This window comes from Venturia canescens, chromosome 3, assembly GCF_019457755.1.
Source record: "Venturia canescens isolate UGA chromosome 3, ASM1945775v1, whole genome shotgun sequence".
In the NCBI taxonomy this organism is placed as follows: Eukaryota; Metazoa; Arthropoda; class Insecta; order Hymenoptera; family Ichneumonidae; genus Venturia; species Venturia canescens.
Window position 1 is genome coordinate 2690600 of NC_057423.1, and position 19493 is coordinate 2710092.

The 19493-nt window shown below is 44.6% G+C and overlaps 1 protein-coding gene across 1 annotated transcript; it reads left to right on the forward strand.

Moving 5' to 3' along the window:
- Window positions 1–10444: 10444 nt before the first annotated feature.
- Window positions 10445–19388, forward strand: Spn88Ea (Serpin 88Ea). The gene is made up of 6 exons (XM_043413706.1): window positions 10445–10807; window positions 15231–15556; window positions 15793–16125; window positions 16209–16465; window positions 16555–16678; window positions 16944–19388. Exons 2-6 carry the CDS (start codon window positions 15233–15235, stop codon window positions 17916–17918), a joined length of 2013 nt encoding a protein of 670 aa, XP_043269641.1. The 5' UTR covers window positions 10445–10807; window positions 15231–15232; the 3' UTR covers window positions 17919–19388.
- The last annotated feature ends 105 nt before the right edge of the window (window positions 19389–19493 follow it).

Here is a 19493-nt window from a genome sequence, read left to right on the forward strand (position 1 = left end):
ATAAAAGTAAGAAATATTATTTAGTGGGAAAGGACGGGAAAAGAGATTGGTTTTTGTCCCATTGACGTCAGAGATGTGCGAGGACCCCGACAAATTCCTCAACTCCTTTCGGACTGCTCGGAAACGAGGGATCGTTTCGGGATTAAATTCGATCAACGAGCCAAGATGCTTCGCTCCTCGCGTCGACGTGACACGTGCTCGACTGGCTTACGGCAAATTGGCTCTGCCTACCTTGGTTATTACGGAGCTTGAAAAAAAGCCCTCCCACTCTTTACGTTCTCACGCTCTTCGAAATCCTCCAACCTTTTTTACGAGTCTTTATTCTTTCGGAGAAGAGCACCGAACGGGGGAATTCCCTTCTATAAATTCAGCTGGTCCTCTCTCTAACCCGGTCTAATTATTTTTCTTCGAGGCCCCGCTCAGTTTACTCGTTCTTTTTAAACTTTTTATCAACACTCCAAGAAATCTGCTCCCTGCTTTATTAGTCTTTCGCATTATTTCCGGTTGCTGGAATAAGCTTTTGCGAATTTTTCAAAATAACTTTCCCACCCCATCTCGCCTGTTACGTCAATCGGATCAGCCGAAAGAATAGAACTCGAACTCACTAAGAATCGTTACTTTCGAATTCGTTTTAATTCTCTCGTGATGGTCCACTAGAAATGAGAAAACGAGGAACGAAGAAAACGAAGATTTTTTTCTCGAAGCAACTGTCGGCTTGATTTTTAATGATAAATTAACTTTCTCATAAATTTAATCAGCTTCGAGATTTAGAAGGGAATAGAGACGAGCACGAAACGAGACAAATAGTATCGAGTATCGCTGATATTTTGATGAGCCCAGAAGAAATAAGTGTCGCTTTAAAACTGGGAATACACGAGAGGTAAAAATAAACTCGTTCGCACTGCCTCTCTCCTGAACGACGGAGTAATGAAGCTCTTTGTTACTCCAGACTGGCTGAACTGTTGATATCGGAGGATCCTTATTTGAGAGAAAAAGTGGCGATTATATACAGTGCTATGTGTCGCAGAGCTGTTGGGAGCGAAGCCATTTTACGACACCACAAGATCCTTCATAATCTCTTCACAGGGCTCGACGATCCTTTGGACGCAATTCGTGGCAAAATGGCCCAAGTCTTTGAAACTCTCGCACGAAATCCCCTGGGTTTTATTACTTTCTTTGAATATTCCTTAACATTGAGCCGCACTTTATCACGATTCCAATCATTTGTTCGTTCGAAGCGCGATGGTTTTTTAATTTTTCACATTTTTCATCGAGCTCTCGCATCGAGAATTTTGAAACTCATTTTTAGAAACGGTACATAAATAATATCGATCATTTTAGTGGTTGCTCGAGCACGAAGCTTCTCCGCTGTTACGATTTTCACGTCGTCGATTGATCGGTGAATCAGTCGGTTTCGTAATCTCGAATAAAATATCGTCCTCGGAGCTGTCAATTCTGTGCGATTTCGCTCGATTACGAGTGAAGTGCGTTAACATTTTTGGGCAATTTTTCATACTCAAAGACTCTTATCGCACGTCAAATATTTCATCGCTCCTTGAGGCCGTGCATGAAAATGATGAATTTTCGGAAAATTTTCGTACCGCAAAACGCTCATGAGAATGAAAAAAGCACGAACGAGAGCGTGATGAATTTAAGAAAGTATTTCAAATAAATAATGCGAGAAAAAATGTATTTTTGCATGGTCAAAGTTGCTGAAGAGTTGTGCCTTCTCGGATTTATGGAAAAACTCGCCGATCGGATCGCCGAAGAGAAGGAGGACGCGATATTGGTAAGATATTGGCACTTTATTCCCGGACACGAATATTATCTCGAGGAAGAATCAGGAGAAAAATTTTCTCGTTTATTCCTCGTGTCCTGGAGATTTATCCACGTAATATATTCCGAGTTATGCAAAATGTCGATTAATAATGAAGAATAATGCTCGGTCATGATACGCCAAGGCAGTGCATCTGGAATGTCTTGAATCCTTGACACTGCTCAACGAAAAGGTCAAAATACGTGCCTTGGAAGGAGGCTTGATGGAGAAGCTGCTCGCTCTCGTTCAAAATCGCGAGGAGAAAGTCGCGTCTGGGTCACTCTCCTGTATGGCTACTCTCTGCCAAGTTATTTTCGGCAAAGAAATATTAAACGACCTGAATATTTTGCCGATTTTGAAGTCCTTCCTCGACGACGACGTAAGCCACTTTTACAATCTTCACATTCCCGGTCCGTCAGCCTTCTCAATAACAAATCGTCGAGCAAGAAAAGACTATTTTTTTTTCGATCAAAGTGGAGTATCCCCGGGGAAATTTGCAAAATTCACTCGACTTGAGCCCCATTCGCGTTGAAGTGTGCTTTAAAAATTAATGAAAATAAGGGAGAATATGAAAAAGCATAAATTTTGAGAAAATTCGATCATTTTTTTCATTTCTTTAAGAAAGATCACGCGATACTTGTCATTCAAAAAAGCAACTGAAATTTTCGCTCTCTTTTCATCGATCAAAGAAACGAATACAATTTATTCTCGCAATTATTAAAATAATGCGTAACTCGTTTGCTGAGATTGATCAATTTTTAATATAATGACAGCAATTAATATACTTTCGTAGTTAAATCGTCAAGCAAAATGCGACAACAGCCATTTTCTATTTATATGCGTATGCATTTCTGTAATTTAAACCAGCTGGCTCGTCGTGGTGTTGTCAAATCTTCCAACGTTTGGGTCCTTACCACTCGTTAACCTCAAATGAATGTTTTTCTTTTTCCATTCCCAAGTAATTTTCACTGGTAACGAGACTTTCTCAAGACATCATTGATATATAAAAACATTATATTTTCTTATTCTTGTTTTTGCCTCTGAGGATCCTATTTCATTGAATGCAAATGGTCGCACAGAAGTGTGCCTGCCACGCTTCTGTAATAATTCTGGAAATAGATTTCTAGCAAATTCCCAAACTTCGACTGTCAAAGTTGGAACTTTCGATTTCCATTAGATTCGCGTGAACTTGCTTAAAAAAATATGAAAAATGAAAGTATGAGGAAGGAAAAAAATGTGGCGTCCAAAAAATGTGTCGACGAAAAAAATTGTGTAAAAATTCTCCGAATCAAACTCCACCGAGATTGGTCGTTAAATTTTCGAAACAATATTTGGAAGTTCTCATCTTTGTTTTGAGCGCAGTACTCGCGATGGGTAATTCGAGGAACAGGCGAAAGTAGAGCGATGTTTGAAAGACGCCGAATCGAGGGAAACCTCTTTGATGTTCGCGTCCCGAATAGTGTTGAAACTTAGCAAAAAAGAAAACTAAACTTTATGAAATTAAACAGCGGGACGGAATTCGAGAGAAGGCTGTGAATTTAATTGTTTTCGCGACAATAACGGGCCGGGGGAGGAGACGAGCCTTCGAATTGGAGCTCGTTGAGGATCTCGTGCAACACGCCGTCAATTCACGTCGAAATCGAGGGCTCCAATTAGCTTCGATAAAAGTAATAATAATCGAGCGTCGCGAATCGAAGCGGAGAAAATAAGACAAAAGCCTAAAGCATTTCCGTCGAACCAGGCACTTTCGAACATCGCTGAGCTTCCCGAGGGGCGATCCTTGCTGCTGTCAAAGTACTGCATGCTGCTGGAGGACCTCGATACCGGAGGTGACGAAACGACGGAAGAGCACAGAAGAATATTGCTCGAAATAATTCGTTGGTGTCCGTGAGGTCTCGAAATCGAGGGCAGATTCCTTCATTCCTGGGTTTTTTCGTCGAGCACTGCGTAGAAATAATATTTACACGATTCCCGGGCATGAACGATGGTCTGTGAACGAAGATGGTTTGCAGGAGCCTCGGCGGGAGATCCCCGAATAAAAATAAACGCTTTTTTTATTGACAGCGCGTTTCTTTTTCGGGCTGGAGAAAGGCGAATTTTTCAAAATTTAATTGGTGGAACGATCGTTCCAAATTTACGGCTCGTTCAATCTTACGCAAGGGGGAGCAATTTTAGTGTTTACAAGCTTCGAAGAGAGCGAGCGTTTGTCTAAACTCTCCGTTAGGTAACGAACGCCGTTCTCGCGTAGAAAAAAATCCTGTCAACAGTGGCCCAAGGCCCCGTCGGAGGCTTGCGATTGGAAAACATCATTCGAAGTAGTTACAGGAGCTGAATATGAGGATAACGGGCGCGAGCGTCATTGGAAAGAGCGCAACTGCAGCCGCAACTTTTCCAATTAATCTGCGCGTTTGTCACGACTAGTCAAGATTTTGATTAATTTCAAGTCTAAATTATAAATAAAATTAATAAACACGCACATTGAGAATATTTTTATCATAAGAATGCAATAAAATGCTTTAAAAATATCATAAATGATCGAATTTATACTTCAACTCGACTAGTCAATGATTGAGTCGGTCCCGGTGACCCTTCGAGTACACATAACCTAGGCAACATTTTTAATGTGCGATAGAAAGTTTAAATCGGTGTAATGGCATCGAGAAAAAGGAATGGTCAATTAATTTGAAAAAAGCGAAGCTCCTAGACGAATGGAAGCACGTTAATCGGTCCGAAAAATAAATTTGATGAAATTCCCGCGATTCCCGAATTTGCCCGAAGTTCAATCAGCCGTTGTCAGCAGTCCCCAACGTAGCGACTGACATCCGCTTTCGAAACGTCAAAAACTCAACTTTTTTCATGTTTTCTTTCTTAAAAACCCAGTAAAGTAATGCTTTTTTTTTAAGGAAGTTGAAGCGATATATATATGGGACATGATACGAAAAATACATTAGATTTTATTATTCCAAATTAATGAATTGAAAATTTACGTGAATCTTCTTGAACTTAATTATGTGTGAAAAATTTGGAGAGGTTTCACCACCTGGTAATCGAGATATTCATTGTTGAAAATGACAAGGTTGGGCTCTTATGGAAGCCTTCAAAAAATTGCTAACTTCAACAATAAATATCTCAATTTCACGACGGTGAATCATCGGCATATCCCGCCAGAAGTTTAATACTGTCTTAAGCTTTCTGTTTAAAAAATTTTAATGTGCAAAGTTGGAAAATAGTTTTAACATAAGATACGCTTCAACCTCCTTAAATAAACGGAATCTGGTAAATTTTCTTCACGATATAAACTTCTCCGGAGCTCGAACACCATACAATTTTTTCACAACCAATATTATTGCGAGTTCTCCCATAGGGTACCGTGTTAAAAACTCGAAATTGTAAATGAAATAATTCCAAAGTTGCCCCGTAAGAGGCCCCGGGCCCCAATGGATCGGTGTTCGCTCGAGGCTTCCCAAAACCGACGCGAAGAATAGAGCGAGCGTGAAAACCGTATTTTCTCAGTTTGACATTGAGCGAGTCGGGTCTTAACGTTATTTAATCAGCATGATTAAGGCTGATTCACGAGAGCCATTTTTTCCTCCTTTTTTTCCGAGTGCATTGCTTATCTGAAACTTCGGTGCACCGTCATACCGGGAACGGCTCATTCAAAAAAATTCATTCGATGACTCGTGCCGCGTCGGATTGTTTACTTTCCGAGGAACCGTCTGGGTTTAGCCCAGTTTTCGAACGCGCACTCGTTCGACGCTTTCGATGATTTTCTGGTCCTCCGCAACGACGCCTCAGCTTAGATCCGATGAACGCGAATTTTCGTGGGTGCTTCGGCTCGAACGAAAAAGCTCGCGGTCTTGCCCAATGCCCAAGTCCTCGTGGAGCATCCGAGCTGATAAAATGACGACGGAAATGTTGAAACGAGCGAAACGAACGTTCGTCGATCGAAATTTACGAGCGATGCGATAGCGCCGCGAATAATCAATGTCATCGTGAGCAATCGATGAACGCACGGGCCAACGTAAGACTTGATTTCGTCGAAAATAAAATTCCCAACAAACGAGTTCTTTCGGAAACTGAGTCAGCTCGTCTCGTTCGGGTATTCGGCAAACGCGTGCTTTCCTAGTCACCACTTGTTCCTTCCCACGCAAATTCAAAGTGTCAAAATACGCAGAGGGCACTGAGATGATTCAAGGTGATCGGGAGGGGGCTTTGTGCTCTGGTTTTACGCACTCGGAGGCGCGCGGTGGATACGCACAAAGTACACATTGTGCGGCAGATTTATAGAATACGTGACGCATCGCGCTTTTCAGTCTGACGGGTGCACGTCCCATGACTAATGGCAAAAGGTTGTAAAGGCAATGTGTTTTATGGGCTTTCGCAATTCTTGATGTGTTAACAGAGGCCCGACGTCTGTCTCGCTCGCTCGGGGATTTCGTCACCGGCCCGGAAGCGTGCGTGCGAAGGTGAGGAGGAAAAAATGCGACGGGACCGCGAGGAAAAGGTCGGAGGTTCGTCGTAAAGGCTCGAGCGATTCGGTAATGTGCAATAAATTAGATTGATGGGCGCTTGATCTCGCGTTTCAAAGGGCTGCAAGCGCCGAAGACTTTGATGACGGCGAAGGAGAGTGGAAAACCAGGATGGAAAGTGGGGGGGGGGGGGGGGGGGGGGGGGGACGGATCGATTGGGTCGAAAATCGATGGACCTTCCCGAGCGCCCGGTCGGAACAGTGGGCCCCGAGCGGTCCCAATGAGAAGAAAGAATGAAATGATAGCGTAATGGCGTGCGACGAGGACGGGTCGATTTATCGATTCTTCTCCACTCGGAGTTCATTCGCAGCCTCGTCCTCGTTTCTTTCTGTCGAGAACGTTGCTCAGGACACACTGGCATTTCTTCGCGTTTTCACAAAACGAGTGTGTTTGTTTTTATAGAAGAAGTATCCTCATCGAGGAATTAAGGCCTTATATACTGTTGCGATGGCCGGAAATATCGAATATTTTTCATTAAATATTCTTCGAATACGACGTCCGCGGAGAATATTCTCATGAAATTTCATTAAGGTCGGACTAGAGATTCGTAGCTATGGGTATTTCAACCGATTATCTCAGAATCGTCTTTTTTGAAAGATACCTTTGCTGTGGACAAGATTACTAAAAGACTATCAATCTGATCGGTACGAAATTTACACCGCTTATTTATTATAATAATAGCTGGAGCCTGGACGCACGATTTCGTATTTTGTTGGAAAAAACAAATTGTAACAAAAAACCGAAAATTCAGCGACTCAAAAAATGAGTTTTTCGTTAAAACTGTCGCCATTTTTGTTTAAATTTCAATTTTTACAAATCCTTCGTCCAGGCCCAATCTAATACTATAATAAATACGTGGTCCAAATTTCGTACGGATCGGATTAATACTTTTTCAGTTATATCACGTCCGCGCAAGTGATGCTGAAAAAAAAGGTGCTACTGAAACTCAGCTGGAGTTGCACCATTTCGCGAAGTTTTTTGACGAAAAAAATTGTACGAGTACACAAATATGTGTGCTAACGAAAGTCGTCGACAGTTTTCCAATAAACATTTATTTTCTCTCCGAAAAAAAATCAAGAAAATCACGTTTTTTGGTTGGCTCCGAGTGTACCCCCCTTCGCCTCCTTAAAAAGAAGGCGAAGGGGCGTTGATGGATTCGGCGGCTCCCGCAGCAGGACTCGAGTCCCCGTCGAGGACCCGTTCTTTCCTCACAGCACCTTTAAGGAGGATGGATCGCGGCGATACAATGTTGCCATGTTAAACCATGTTAAAAATATAAATAAGAATTTCATAAAATTTGGTAAATGTATTGTTTAAAAATATATAAGACGATATAAATTTTTTTATACTTTTCTACCACATCGCTCTCGAGTAATTGAACATTAAAGTTCACCTGTACAAGCATAGAGTTTACATATATACAGTTATACATCTCGTGCATAAGAACTTCGATTTAACGCTCAATAATTCGATAACCATGTGGTAAAAAAATTTGAAAAAAATTGTATTTGTATACTTGATACCAAGGAATGTTGACACAAAATTTGATCAAATTCTCATTATTTCGATTTCGTGATCCACCCTCCTTAAGAAGAGCGTGGACATCGTCGAGTGCGCACGAGTCCTCCGTGTCGCCTCGAAGCCCGCGATTGCCGCGGGTCATTAGATCGCGAATAAGAATGCAGGCGAGAGGAAGCTGTGCGAAACACCGCGCGTGCTCTCGAGGACGCCGAAACCTAGGGTCCGTGTATGCGGAGGACGAGACACGTCTGCAGACGGGAGCACGCAGAAGGTGAATGCGGGGAACCGTTAACGCGAGTGTGAACGACCGGAGCCTCGTTTTTGCGGTGACGAGCGACCGCACCGCGGGGAATCGAATGTCACTCGGTTTCCTCCTCCGCAGCGCTAGCCCAAATTTACCGCTTTCATTTAAATGACGAAATCTGTGCGCGCGTGGCGGAGATAATCGCGAGCGAGGACGCGAAGGGAGTTTGGGCACGGTCCGGAGCCTCCGGGACGGAGGCTCCGGGAAAGGCGCGTTCCTCGAACATCCGCTTCCTCGTTTACTCCTGTCCATACATTTGTATACGAAAACGTCACACACGCGGACACAAACACGCCAACGGATGAGCGCTCGAACGATGCAGGTCCAATTATTCGCTGCTGCTTCGAAAGCCTTCTCCGCGTCGATGCGCGTGTGTTTGGAACAGCGCGTGGCACAAACGCCTATCGCACAGCTCGGTGTGCGTGCGTGTGTGAATGCACGAACGGCACACACGCTTAATTGCCTGCGGGAAAACCGAGGCTCTGGGAACTTCCCACATTTATATATAGACTGCGGCGTCGAGGGAATGTTGATGCTTTATTTACGGTAATAATAGTTGTGATTTATGACAGATGCGAAACACACTCGCGCGATTCCCGTTCACGTCGCGCTGCTACATCGCGACGCGAGTACGAAACCGCAGGTCTCCCTGGATCCTCCTGTCGATGCTTGTTTTTCATCGAATTGCGGAGCCCCCCGAAATTTCACTCGTTTCGTTCCTTCAAAAAGTACGTTTCCCCTTGTTTTTATAAACGTCGAACTGCGCTTGAACTTTTCAATAACAACACGCAATTTCGGAGCTCATCAGCGAGCGAGAAATACCGAGATGCTTAACACACTCATCAGTATTTGAACTCGCACGTCGACCTTCTTCGGAGCACGCGACGATTGCGGGCCGATTCGAAGCGAAAAACGTACATCGCTTTTGTTTTTCTCTGATTATTCAAACGTTTTGCTGCTCGCTCTCTCTTTCTCTCGAATCCCACACTCGCCGGAGCCTCGAAGGTGAAATCCTTTGTGCCGGAGCACGAGATAAGGAGGATCCTCTCAAAGCCCACATCGCCTGCCTTTTCACCGCGTCCACCCACGATCTCCCGCTGCGTTTAAATTTATTTTAATTTTATTCAAAATCGCACTACTCGGGATTTTCGCTGCGGGTGTGACGACGTCGCGTTCCCGCTTTCGGGAAACAACGATTCTTATTTCTGCTTTAAAAATAATAGCGAAATTTCCAATCGTCAATTGCTCGACGATCGTCGGCTTTTCTCGTCTCCGTTTCGGGGCTCCCCTCAATCTTATCACACGGACGATCGCATCCTGCTTCGTACTCGAGATCGATTCTTCTCGTGAGGCCTCGATGCCGATTAATCTACCGGCAAATCGCTAAAGCTCCCGACCGTCCCGTGGCCGATTCTTCGCCGTTTTTTCCCGCAGCGCCGTTACAAAACTAGTTTTACGATCGCCCTAAAAATACACTTTCGTGTACTCGCCTCCGCGAGCGCGATTATTTCGGCCCACTTCCCAGACCTTTTTTAAACAACTTTTTTTTCCGGATTGCGAAACTTGAGGGCGGTAAAATCTCAAAAACGCTGCGCTCTCAAACGCGAAGTAATCGAACGTGATTTTTTGGCAATTTGAGGAAACATTTTTTTTCGAAGACTCAAAAATTTGTGAGTTTTTTTTTCTTACTGCTATTTCAATACAGTCCACCCGAACCGCTTTCTGTGAGCAACGGTTGAGGCGCATTTTGTAATAGAATAAAAAAGGAAATATTGGAAAAATGTCGATTGCAAAGAAGTAAAAAAATATTGAAAAAATGGCATTTATTTCTCGAAAGTGTACAGAACTGCAATAGCAACAAAGAAGCTTCTGTAATTTCGGAAATACCCCGCTTCGCCTTATTGGTCGTTGGGCGTTCTCTAACGAGTCTGACGCGATCTAATTCCTAAGAAACGGGAAGGAATTGGAACGGTTTACGCAGCGAAGAGCCGAAAAGCGTCAGATCAGCGAGGAAGCTCGCTGCATTTTTACGAGCGATTTTATGGGGGGCCAAAAAGGACGCAAACATAAAGCGGGAGGCCCGAGCAGGCTGAGCGCGAGAAAGCATGTGCGCATATTGAGCGATGAGCACAAAACGACGCTCTGTCTGCTCCCGCGACGAGATCGCGGCTGTGTGAAATGAGTGTTAATGCGCGACGCACACACTTACGTACAATACCGATCGCGAGGTCTGGTGGGGACCGGAGCGCGGGTAAATAGGAGCGAAAGCCGGCATCGTGAATCAGTCGTGTGGCCATCGCAGTTGAATCGTTGTCTCATTAATGAATCCTCGGACTTCCACGAGTCTCTCGTGAGCTCGCGTTCGCTCGTGTGTGCAAGTGTCGGTGGGTGTTTTTTCTTCGCTGCTGCTTTTTTCTCCCAACGCGCGATCCTGCTCGCGTTGCCTTCGCTCGAATATCGCGGAAAACGCTCTGCGATAGGGGATTTCGTTGCTCTCTCGATCGCTAACTTTTTTATTCAACTGCGAAGTTCGTTCCGCTCGGCGAATCTTTGTTTTGGGAAGCGGCACATCGGAACTCGGGGAAATTCGACTGGACACGCTCCCGCAGACTTTGGCGAGGGGACGTCGAAGCACGAGTGAGTTCAGTTTTATTTTATCTCATTGTCCTCGCTCAGGGAGCGACGTTTTATTGTTTTTTTAAATGTAAATCCCATTTTTGGAATTATCGCTGCTCGTTTCACATCTCCGAATTAAAAATACAGACGGACTCGGAGTTCATTTTTAATTCGATGAGTTTGAAGATTTTCGTCGCGTTCGACGAGGCTAAATCGTTCGTTTTGTTCAATCGAATGTCGCATCAATAATGTCGAGAGGATTTCCGACTCCTTTCGCGCTGCTCTCGAGGCCGGAGCTCCGAGAACAGTTGCGTTCAAAAGTCACGTCCTCCGCAGAAATGCTTCAACTTGGCTACAACTCGCGGAACAATCTGACAAGGCAAATTTTCTTAAATTCGGTTCGAATAGTCGTACTTTCGAAAAGGGGGGGCCGAAATTCTTGAGATTCGAAAAACTCGTCGTCGTGTCGATACACTCGCTGTGAAGTTTCAAAGTGGTTGTGCAAAGTGTGAAATCTCCCACCTCCGCCGGTAAAGACACGGCGAAACTTCGTTATTTTAGTTCCCGACGTCTCGGAAGTGGAACTTTTTTGAAACTTTTCTCTCGATTGTGTAAGCGATCGTAATTCTGAAAAAAATTTGTCTCACAAGCGGAACGACGGGAATCGGTTAGTTTCGATATGGAACAATCGGTCAAATCGAGTTCAAACCGGCTCATTTGATGATCGAATTATCGATAAACTATTGCTGAAAAAATTCCAACACAATCAGCAACGTCGATAAAAACTCTCGTCGAAATCTCGAGCCCCGAAGATGCCGCGTTTGAGATGAACGAATAAAAACAAACTTCCGAATTCATCGGAGCCTCTTAGGAGTTTCCTCGTCCGTATGAACTGGAATCCCAAGCATCGACAAACATTTATAAAATTACGTTCATACGAGGTATTTCAAAATCCGAAAAAAAAAATCAGAATTTTTCTACACAGCGTAGAAAAATATTCGAAAAACTGGACATTTTAGTGCCAGCAAATGTGACTTTCTCAACAAATTTAAGAGATCGTAAATTCTGGAAAAAAAAAAGTAAAATACGTATTCGTTGAACATTTTTCTTGCTACTGGCGTTACAAAAACGTTAGATCACCGAAACTTCAAGAATTAAATCGTAAATCGATCGCCCATGATTTCTCGTCGAATACCGAGTCTGCTGCGTATCGGCAACACCGCCCGATCAGCTGTTTTATGTCAGTGCATATCGTGTTTACGTGTGACGTGCTTGCATCAGTGTCGGTAATTCCACGGCCGCGTGTGTACCTTCTCTCTCGGTATAAAATAAAAGAAAAATGTTTTTTTTAAATATTTTATACAAATATTGGGATCAAAAAAATATTTGCAACCACAAATAATGATGGAGCCTTAAATGTAGCCTCAAATCTCGAAACGAGGTTATTCACGTTTTATATAGAGTCATATGTGACAGTGAAAGGTCATCGGTTCGACGACAATGTAGAATCCACCAACAACAACGTTGCCGAATCAAGAAGCGATGTTTTTTTATGTAATTGATAATTACAATGGACTGATCGACTAGTTATGTTGATTTTCCAATTTATACATTTTTGAGAAGATAATTGCACCAATTGTTTGTGAGAAAAAATTCAGTCCATCGCTCACGTGGTGCGTGAATGATCTCATTTTAATCACACTGAGCCGAGTTTTTGTTGTGTCTTGCTCCGAGCAGATAAAATTTCTTGAAACGAGTCGAAGGAATCGTTGAGCTGGAATATTGCAAAATATCCGCTGAAATTGGCCGGAACGTGATTTTTCTGAACAGACGTTTTTGACGCGAAATCTGAAAAATTTGAAAAAAATTGCTAAAGTTTTTGAGAATTTTAAAATTTTTAAAAAGAAACGTCTTCCCGGATTTTCCCTTCAAAAAGGCTGTTCAGAAAAATCTGAAAAAACGTCACGGTGTCTTTTAGACTTAATAAAATCATGTTGAAAAAAAATTAACACTCGGCTAGACTCGGCAATACGCAGGCGCCCACAATTAACATATATAAAACGCTCGGTAGAGCGCAGAGTGGGGAGGCTACGAAGGACCGCACAAAGAGGAGGCGAAGAGAACAGGAAACATCTTTTTAGCGTCGTTTTTTCGTTTCATCAAGTTTCAACTCCGTACTAAAGAGGTTTCACTTCGTGTCGCCGTACAAAAAATCGTATCAGATTTAAGGGGGGAGCTGATCGATGTTTTTTATCGAGCAAATATTGGAGGCTTTTGAAATATTAAACATGTAGAAACGATTCTCTTCCCCCGTCATCCAATCGCGGATGAATTATGTGTTTTTGAAATAGTTCAACTCCGGTTCGATGGCTTCATTCTTTGTGATATTCCGGGAGAAAAAACATCTCGTCATTTGGGAGGGTTCGAAAAAGATTACACGTGAAAATAGCACACACACACACGAATGGAATCGCGTGTTCGTAGGGGCGATAGTGCGTGGCGTGGAAATATTGAGCCTGCTGTAAAACCAAGATAATTCTTCTCCATGTTTATATTGTTATTTCGTATCGTTTCGGAGACTGGAAAATAGAGAATTTGACGAATAACCAGCGGGAGCTGGAGGCAAGAGGGACAGGTTCATCTTAATGGAATTCAAAGTTTATCGAAAGTTATGGAAACCGATTAATCGGGCCTGATAAAACGGTTCTTTCTCATTCATTTGCATAGTTATATCAGAGCGCCCATGTAGCGGGGGGTTCCATGAATAATTCAGTCTTTCGAGAACCATAAGAGAGCATATTTTCCTGATAGAAATTGATATATTTAAACAGACAAGTTTCCATCTCGCCCTCGATTCGATGGGTCCATCGGCCTGCTAATATTTTCATACGTTTGGAGAAAAGCTCCTGTCGTCGAGCAGCTCTCGGCCTCGACGTCAAATGCTGTCAGCCAATTCGAGCATCCCTTTACCCCGAAAAAAACTCGCTGCTTGTCACATTCGTATTTTCCCCGAAAATAACGCGAGGGAGGAGTGAAAGAAAAAAATAAATAAAACACCGAAACGCACGTGAGCGACGTTATTGGACGTATCGATTTTCGCCTCGCCCCTCCTAATTCCGACCTCGTGGGACAGAGACCGCGTCAACATCGGTGTATACCAGGATATTTGCCCCGCGAGATGCACTTGTTGTGCTGCTGCTGCTGCTGCTGCAGCTGCCCAACGATATTCAACGATATTTGCTATTTTCGGTTTTTCATTTGCCAATTAAATATTTTATCTGTCAATTGAGTCGAGGCAAACTCGAGCTCGGCGAAATAGAATTCTGCTTTCTAATCGTCTATTGCGATCCTTATAAAAATCAATGAACAACGCCTCAAATTTCATGCCCAAGCGAGGAAACTAATTTTATGAGAAAACACGAAATAATAAACAGAGTAAAACGAAGCGCAATCGCATTTATGCGTAAAAAATCGTTAATCTTTAACGAATCAACGCTTCTTACGAAGTTTGTGAAAAAGTACACAATAATCAGCATCAAGTATATAACGAAGGTCTGGGAAAAAATTCGAGACGATTGTCTCACTAGTTAATAATTGAACGATATTGGTAAAACTCGTAACCTCGCATTTGCTTATTTCGGCTCGTTATTTCATTAGCCAAAAACATAAGTTGAAAAATATATTTACAATTTTAAATTAATTACTCTGACATTAATTAAGAGTGGTAATAACTTTAATTAGGAAGTAAAAATCGAGCCAATTTAGACACCCATAAATTACGATCTGCTTTAAACCAAGTGTCGTTCGGGTAAAACTTTCTTATCGATTTTATTGGATCACCGGTTATCGAGAACTTAGTGCCAGGAGCAATCCTTCACTTCGGCTTGACACTCGTCGCGTTTATTTGCATGCAAATTGAAAATTCCCGTTGCATTGACTCAACGGATTTTTATCCCGGAATGAACGAGCCTCTCGATTATTATTCGAGTCGTTGGCACACACCGAGGGATTCGTAAAATCACAAATTACACGTGTTTTTCGATCTCGCGTAATGTTCATCTCGACAGATTGGCTTCAATCGATATTTCCACGTTCTTTACATTCAATCGGATTAACGAAATCCCCTCTTTTAATAACGGCTCTCGCTGTTCGATCTTTAATCCCCGAGCGGCGTTAATTGGCTTGAAAAATGTGAAATATTCGCGCGGTAATCGACTCGGCGGATAACTCATCGCGACAAAGTCCACCGACTGCTTCGTCGAGGCTTCTCGATCCCGATTCATTCGGCGCCGCATAATTTTTTGCGGAAAAAAACTGAAAAGCTCTCTTTTCCCTCGATATTTCACGCTCCGTGGCATAAAAATGTAACGAAATCTCCATTTTTGTCAGCACAAAGACTTCTGAATTCTCCATAAAGCAGTAATTGACGAATCATTGTTTTCAGGAATGTTACCATTCGCTGCACTGCTGCTCGGCCTGCTCGTCCAGGCCAACGGGCAAATAATATTCCCCGATGAGTGGGCCGCGCGTTTGAAGGCCATCGCGCTCGAAGATCAGAGGCGGCAAAACGCGTCGTTCCAGATCGCGTCGAGACCACCGGCCAGTTCCTCTCTTGGTTTTGCGCCCAGCTACGACGACGCCGGGGACGGCACGTTTTATCCGCCCCCTGCGGAATCTTCGGCCGCCTTTCCTGCAGCAGCTCCAACGAGACGACCCGAAGGTTCCCAAGTGCTGGGTAGCGATCCTGAGGCTCAATACTGGAGCAGCCATGTGAGCATATTTTTATTTGGGATCGTTGACCGAAAGCCCAATTGCACGGTTCCAAGCGGAATATCTGTTTGGGCAAACGATCGAATTCGATTGACCATAAAAAATGTTGAATCGCGTCGAGTCGCATCAGCAGACTTTAGAACGCGAATGACAGAATCGAGGCAAAAGGGGCCGAGGCCGGAAACCGCTCGAAAGTGGTTCGAAGCTCATTGAAATCAGGTTGAATTTCCACGCAGGTAAACCAGATTTTATCACACGGTATAACGAAATTCGCGCTGGACATGGACCGCGCGATTTACCGGTCGGTGGAGCCCCAGGCCGTCGACGAGAGGTCGAACGTCGTCTTTTCGCCGCTGAGTATAGTGAGCACCCTGGCGATGGTTCTTCTCGGATCAGCGGGTGTGACGTTTCAGCAAGTTTCGAAGATCCTCGGTCTCGAGTCCGGGGTCGATATATCGGCACACTCGGAGCTGGCGCACGTGATGCTGGGCAGCGCGTTCAAGAGCATCCTGACGAGGCGCGAGGCTCGCAGTCCCGAAGTCACCATGGCCAGCGGCATGTTCGTCCAGGTATTTAGAGCGCGTGGCTAAAAGCTCTGAGCGAATCGCGAGGGAGCTTGCGAAACTAACGAAAATTGTGTGCGTCGACACAGAACGGTTTTCCCATCCGGTCGGAGTTCGAGGAGATCAGCCGCGAGGTTTACAACAACGAGATCGTCAACCTCGACTTCCTGCAGAAGACGCGGGAAGCCACGGACACCATCAACGACTGGGTGCGCTCGAGAACTCACGGGAAAATCGCGACGATCCTGGACGAGCCTGCCGACCCGTACACCAAACTCATCATCGCCTCGGCACTCTACTTCAGCGGTGAATGGAATCAGTACTTCTTCCCGAAGTCGACCGCGAGGTAGGCGCTCGGAGGTTTTCCTTCGCATTATTCCTCGCGAAACTTCCCTCCCGACCCTCGACTCATTCGACTTTTTATTCTCCTGGCAGAAAACCATTCTCCGTCACCCCTGACAAGAGCGTCAACGTCGACATGATGTACAATGGCGGAGACTTTCTTTTCTACGAGGACAAAACCTTGAGAGCGAAGATCATTGGGTTGCCTTACAAAGGCGTAAGTATAGCACGTTGCTTTTCGCTCCGAGTGCGGCCGAACATTTTTCCTTTTCGTTCTCATCAATTTTGGACGTTTCCAAAATTCTTCGAATTTCTTCTTCATATTTTACCCAATTTTCATTCTTTTAAAACCTTTTTTTTGGACTTTCATACGAAATTGTGGTTGCGAGTGAAATTTTCGGTGTTCGCCGTCCCGTAATTAAGAAACCGCGGCCCCTCGATCTTTTCAACTTGCATTGCGAACGCGTTTGACCGATTTTCAGACTGCAGCGAACGACCCGTCGAGGCCCGAGGCGATGATGTACGTCGTCTTGCCGACCGCGAAGGACGCGGAGGCTGTCAGGCGACTGGAGGAGAGCCTGACGCCGGAGAATCTCGAGAACATGATCAACCAGATGACGGAGGAAGTGTGCGTTTTTGCCCTGCCGAAAATGAAGCTCTCGAGCACTCTGAATTTGAACAGGGCTCTTCGATCGCTCGGACTGACCTCGCTCTTCGAGCCGAGGACTTCGAACCTCGGGGTTTTGTCCCAAGGCTACAACGAGACAGCGACGACCGGAGGACCGACGATAGTCTCGAGGCTCGGCGAGGACGAGGACGACGCGACGACGTCGGCCCCGAGGAACACCCGGCAACCGGTGGAGCCGAGGAACAGAAAGAATTACTTCACTTTCACGGACGAGGAGCGTCGGTACAACGTCCAGCAGTGGGATTCCGGAGTAATAATCGAGCAAATATCGCAAAGTTTCCATCGGAAAAGGTCAGCGGACGAGGAGCCGCGGAACGAAACGAGCGAGCCGAAGCACAACGTCCCTTACGAGATCTCCCTCGAATCGGAAAGCAACAAGACCAAGCTGAGATTCGTTGAGATCGGAGATGACAAGTACAGATTCGACCAGGCCCGCCGGTCGAAACGTCAGGTTCGTCCGATTGATCAAGATTACGTCAACTTCATCAAGTCCCGAAACAACCTTCCCAACTACGGCCTCGACGCTCTGAGGAACAACCCGAACCTCGTTAATCCCGGACTCTTTGCGACGGACGTATTCCACAAGGTCGAAATGGACGTCACCGAGACCGGGACTCAAGCCGCCGCGGCGACCAGCGTCTCCATCCAGCGGGGCGGCGATATCAAACGATTGCTCGCAAACCGGCCTTTCTTGTTCTTCATCAGACACGAATCCACGAAAATCATCATGTTCTGGGGCACCGTCAACAAACCAACGCCCTTTTACTAATTTTTTATACTTTTCTCGTCTCCGTGCGTCTCAGTGTGCCTGCGTGCGCGAGTGCTCTTTTCTTTATACTTTTCTGACGCTCCTTAATATTCCGATGGAATCCACCTCGCGACCCTCGCAACGGAATATTTAACTTTTCCGTGCGCCGATTACTGAACTTATTCTTTCTCTTTGTGCACCAAACTATTGTCACTCTCGAGCTCGCAACTCCCCTTCGGGTTATCTCCTTTGTGCTATCGCGTCCGAGTCTTCACGTCGGTCGAGTTCAATTTGCCGAGGATTAAGAAAAATACGGTGACCACGATCCAACGAATTTCGCTCGATGACTTCAAGTTTCTAATCCCACGCGCACTCTCGCCTCGCTTTCGCACCGCCCCTGTGACGAGGCGACCGAGTTTTTGGGCGCAGACCTTATTTCGACGCGTTTGTCGATATTTTTTGGACGAGGGCGATTCGCAAGCGTAGAGAAAGCCGTGGAAAATTGGGCGAAGCGGGACCGAAAGATCGAGGCTCGCTCAAGTTCAGCAAAATTTATCAAACCAATTATTTATCTCGGCTCTTCCGAAGCTTCGGACACGCGTCGTCATTGAAGCTTTCGTGGCTTCGTCATCGATCGGAAAAACCCAAAGATATTCGTCCGCATCTTTGACCTCGTTTTGCAATTAGAAAATGTCGCTTTGTCACAACTGCGCCTCGAGATATCGACGTCGCAGAAGCCACCCGTCAATCTCGGCGTCTCCGATTGGCCTCGTCGTTTTCAAGGTTTTCGGTTAGAAACGACTCCGCTGCGGCCGCCTTAACGAACGACTTTCCAAGTGCGACATCTCCAAGAACCACTTTTCCTGACAATTAACAACATTCCGACACTATTTTCGTTCGATTATGCTCGTGAAACGTCGCTTTTTGTTTTCACTTTTTTCCACTAAGATCGATAAACGAAGAGAAACATTTCCACGAAGGAATATTGAGCGTTTTTCTCTTTGTGGAAGGTCGTGAACTTTCATCGCGGAACTACAGCACATCGATGGAGAGTTATGCAACGTGAAAAAATGCGCAACCGTACCAAATATCGCTTATTCGACAATATTGTTAATATTTATTACCCTGAGGCCATACTTGATCTGCAGTATTGATAAACATTGTTGTTCAAACACTTTTTTTCTCTTACAACTAAACGAAATGAATTTTCCATGTAGCTCAATGTAATATTTGCTTTATCGAGGGTTACTCTGTGCAACGAAAACGACGAACGAACTTAAAATCCCAGCAATTTGCGGATACGAAAGATGCTTCTCGATGTTGTTTTAGCCTGGGACGACGACCTCGGGGATCCGGAGGTTCGAGTCCGAAATTACAGTCGACCGAGGATGTAGGGCCCTCGTTATATTTTTGTGTTTCCACTCGAGTGTATTTAGCATAAAATGTGAAATAATTGAGAGATATTAGAAGATGTTTTGTGCGAGAAAAGGAGGATTTCGTGTTCGTCTTTATTTCTATTTTCGTAACGTTATGCAACTATTTGAATAGCGTTGTTGGAAACGTTGATTAAATAACGGGGGACGAGGTCATGCATCC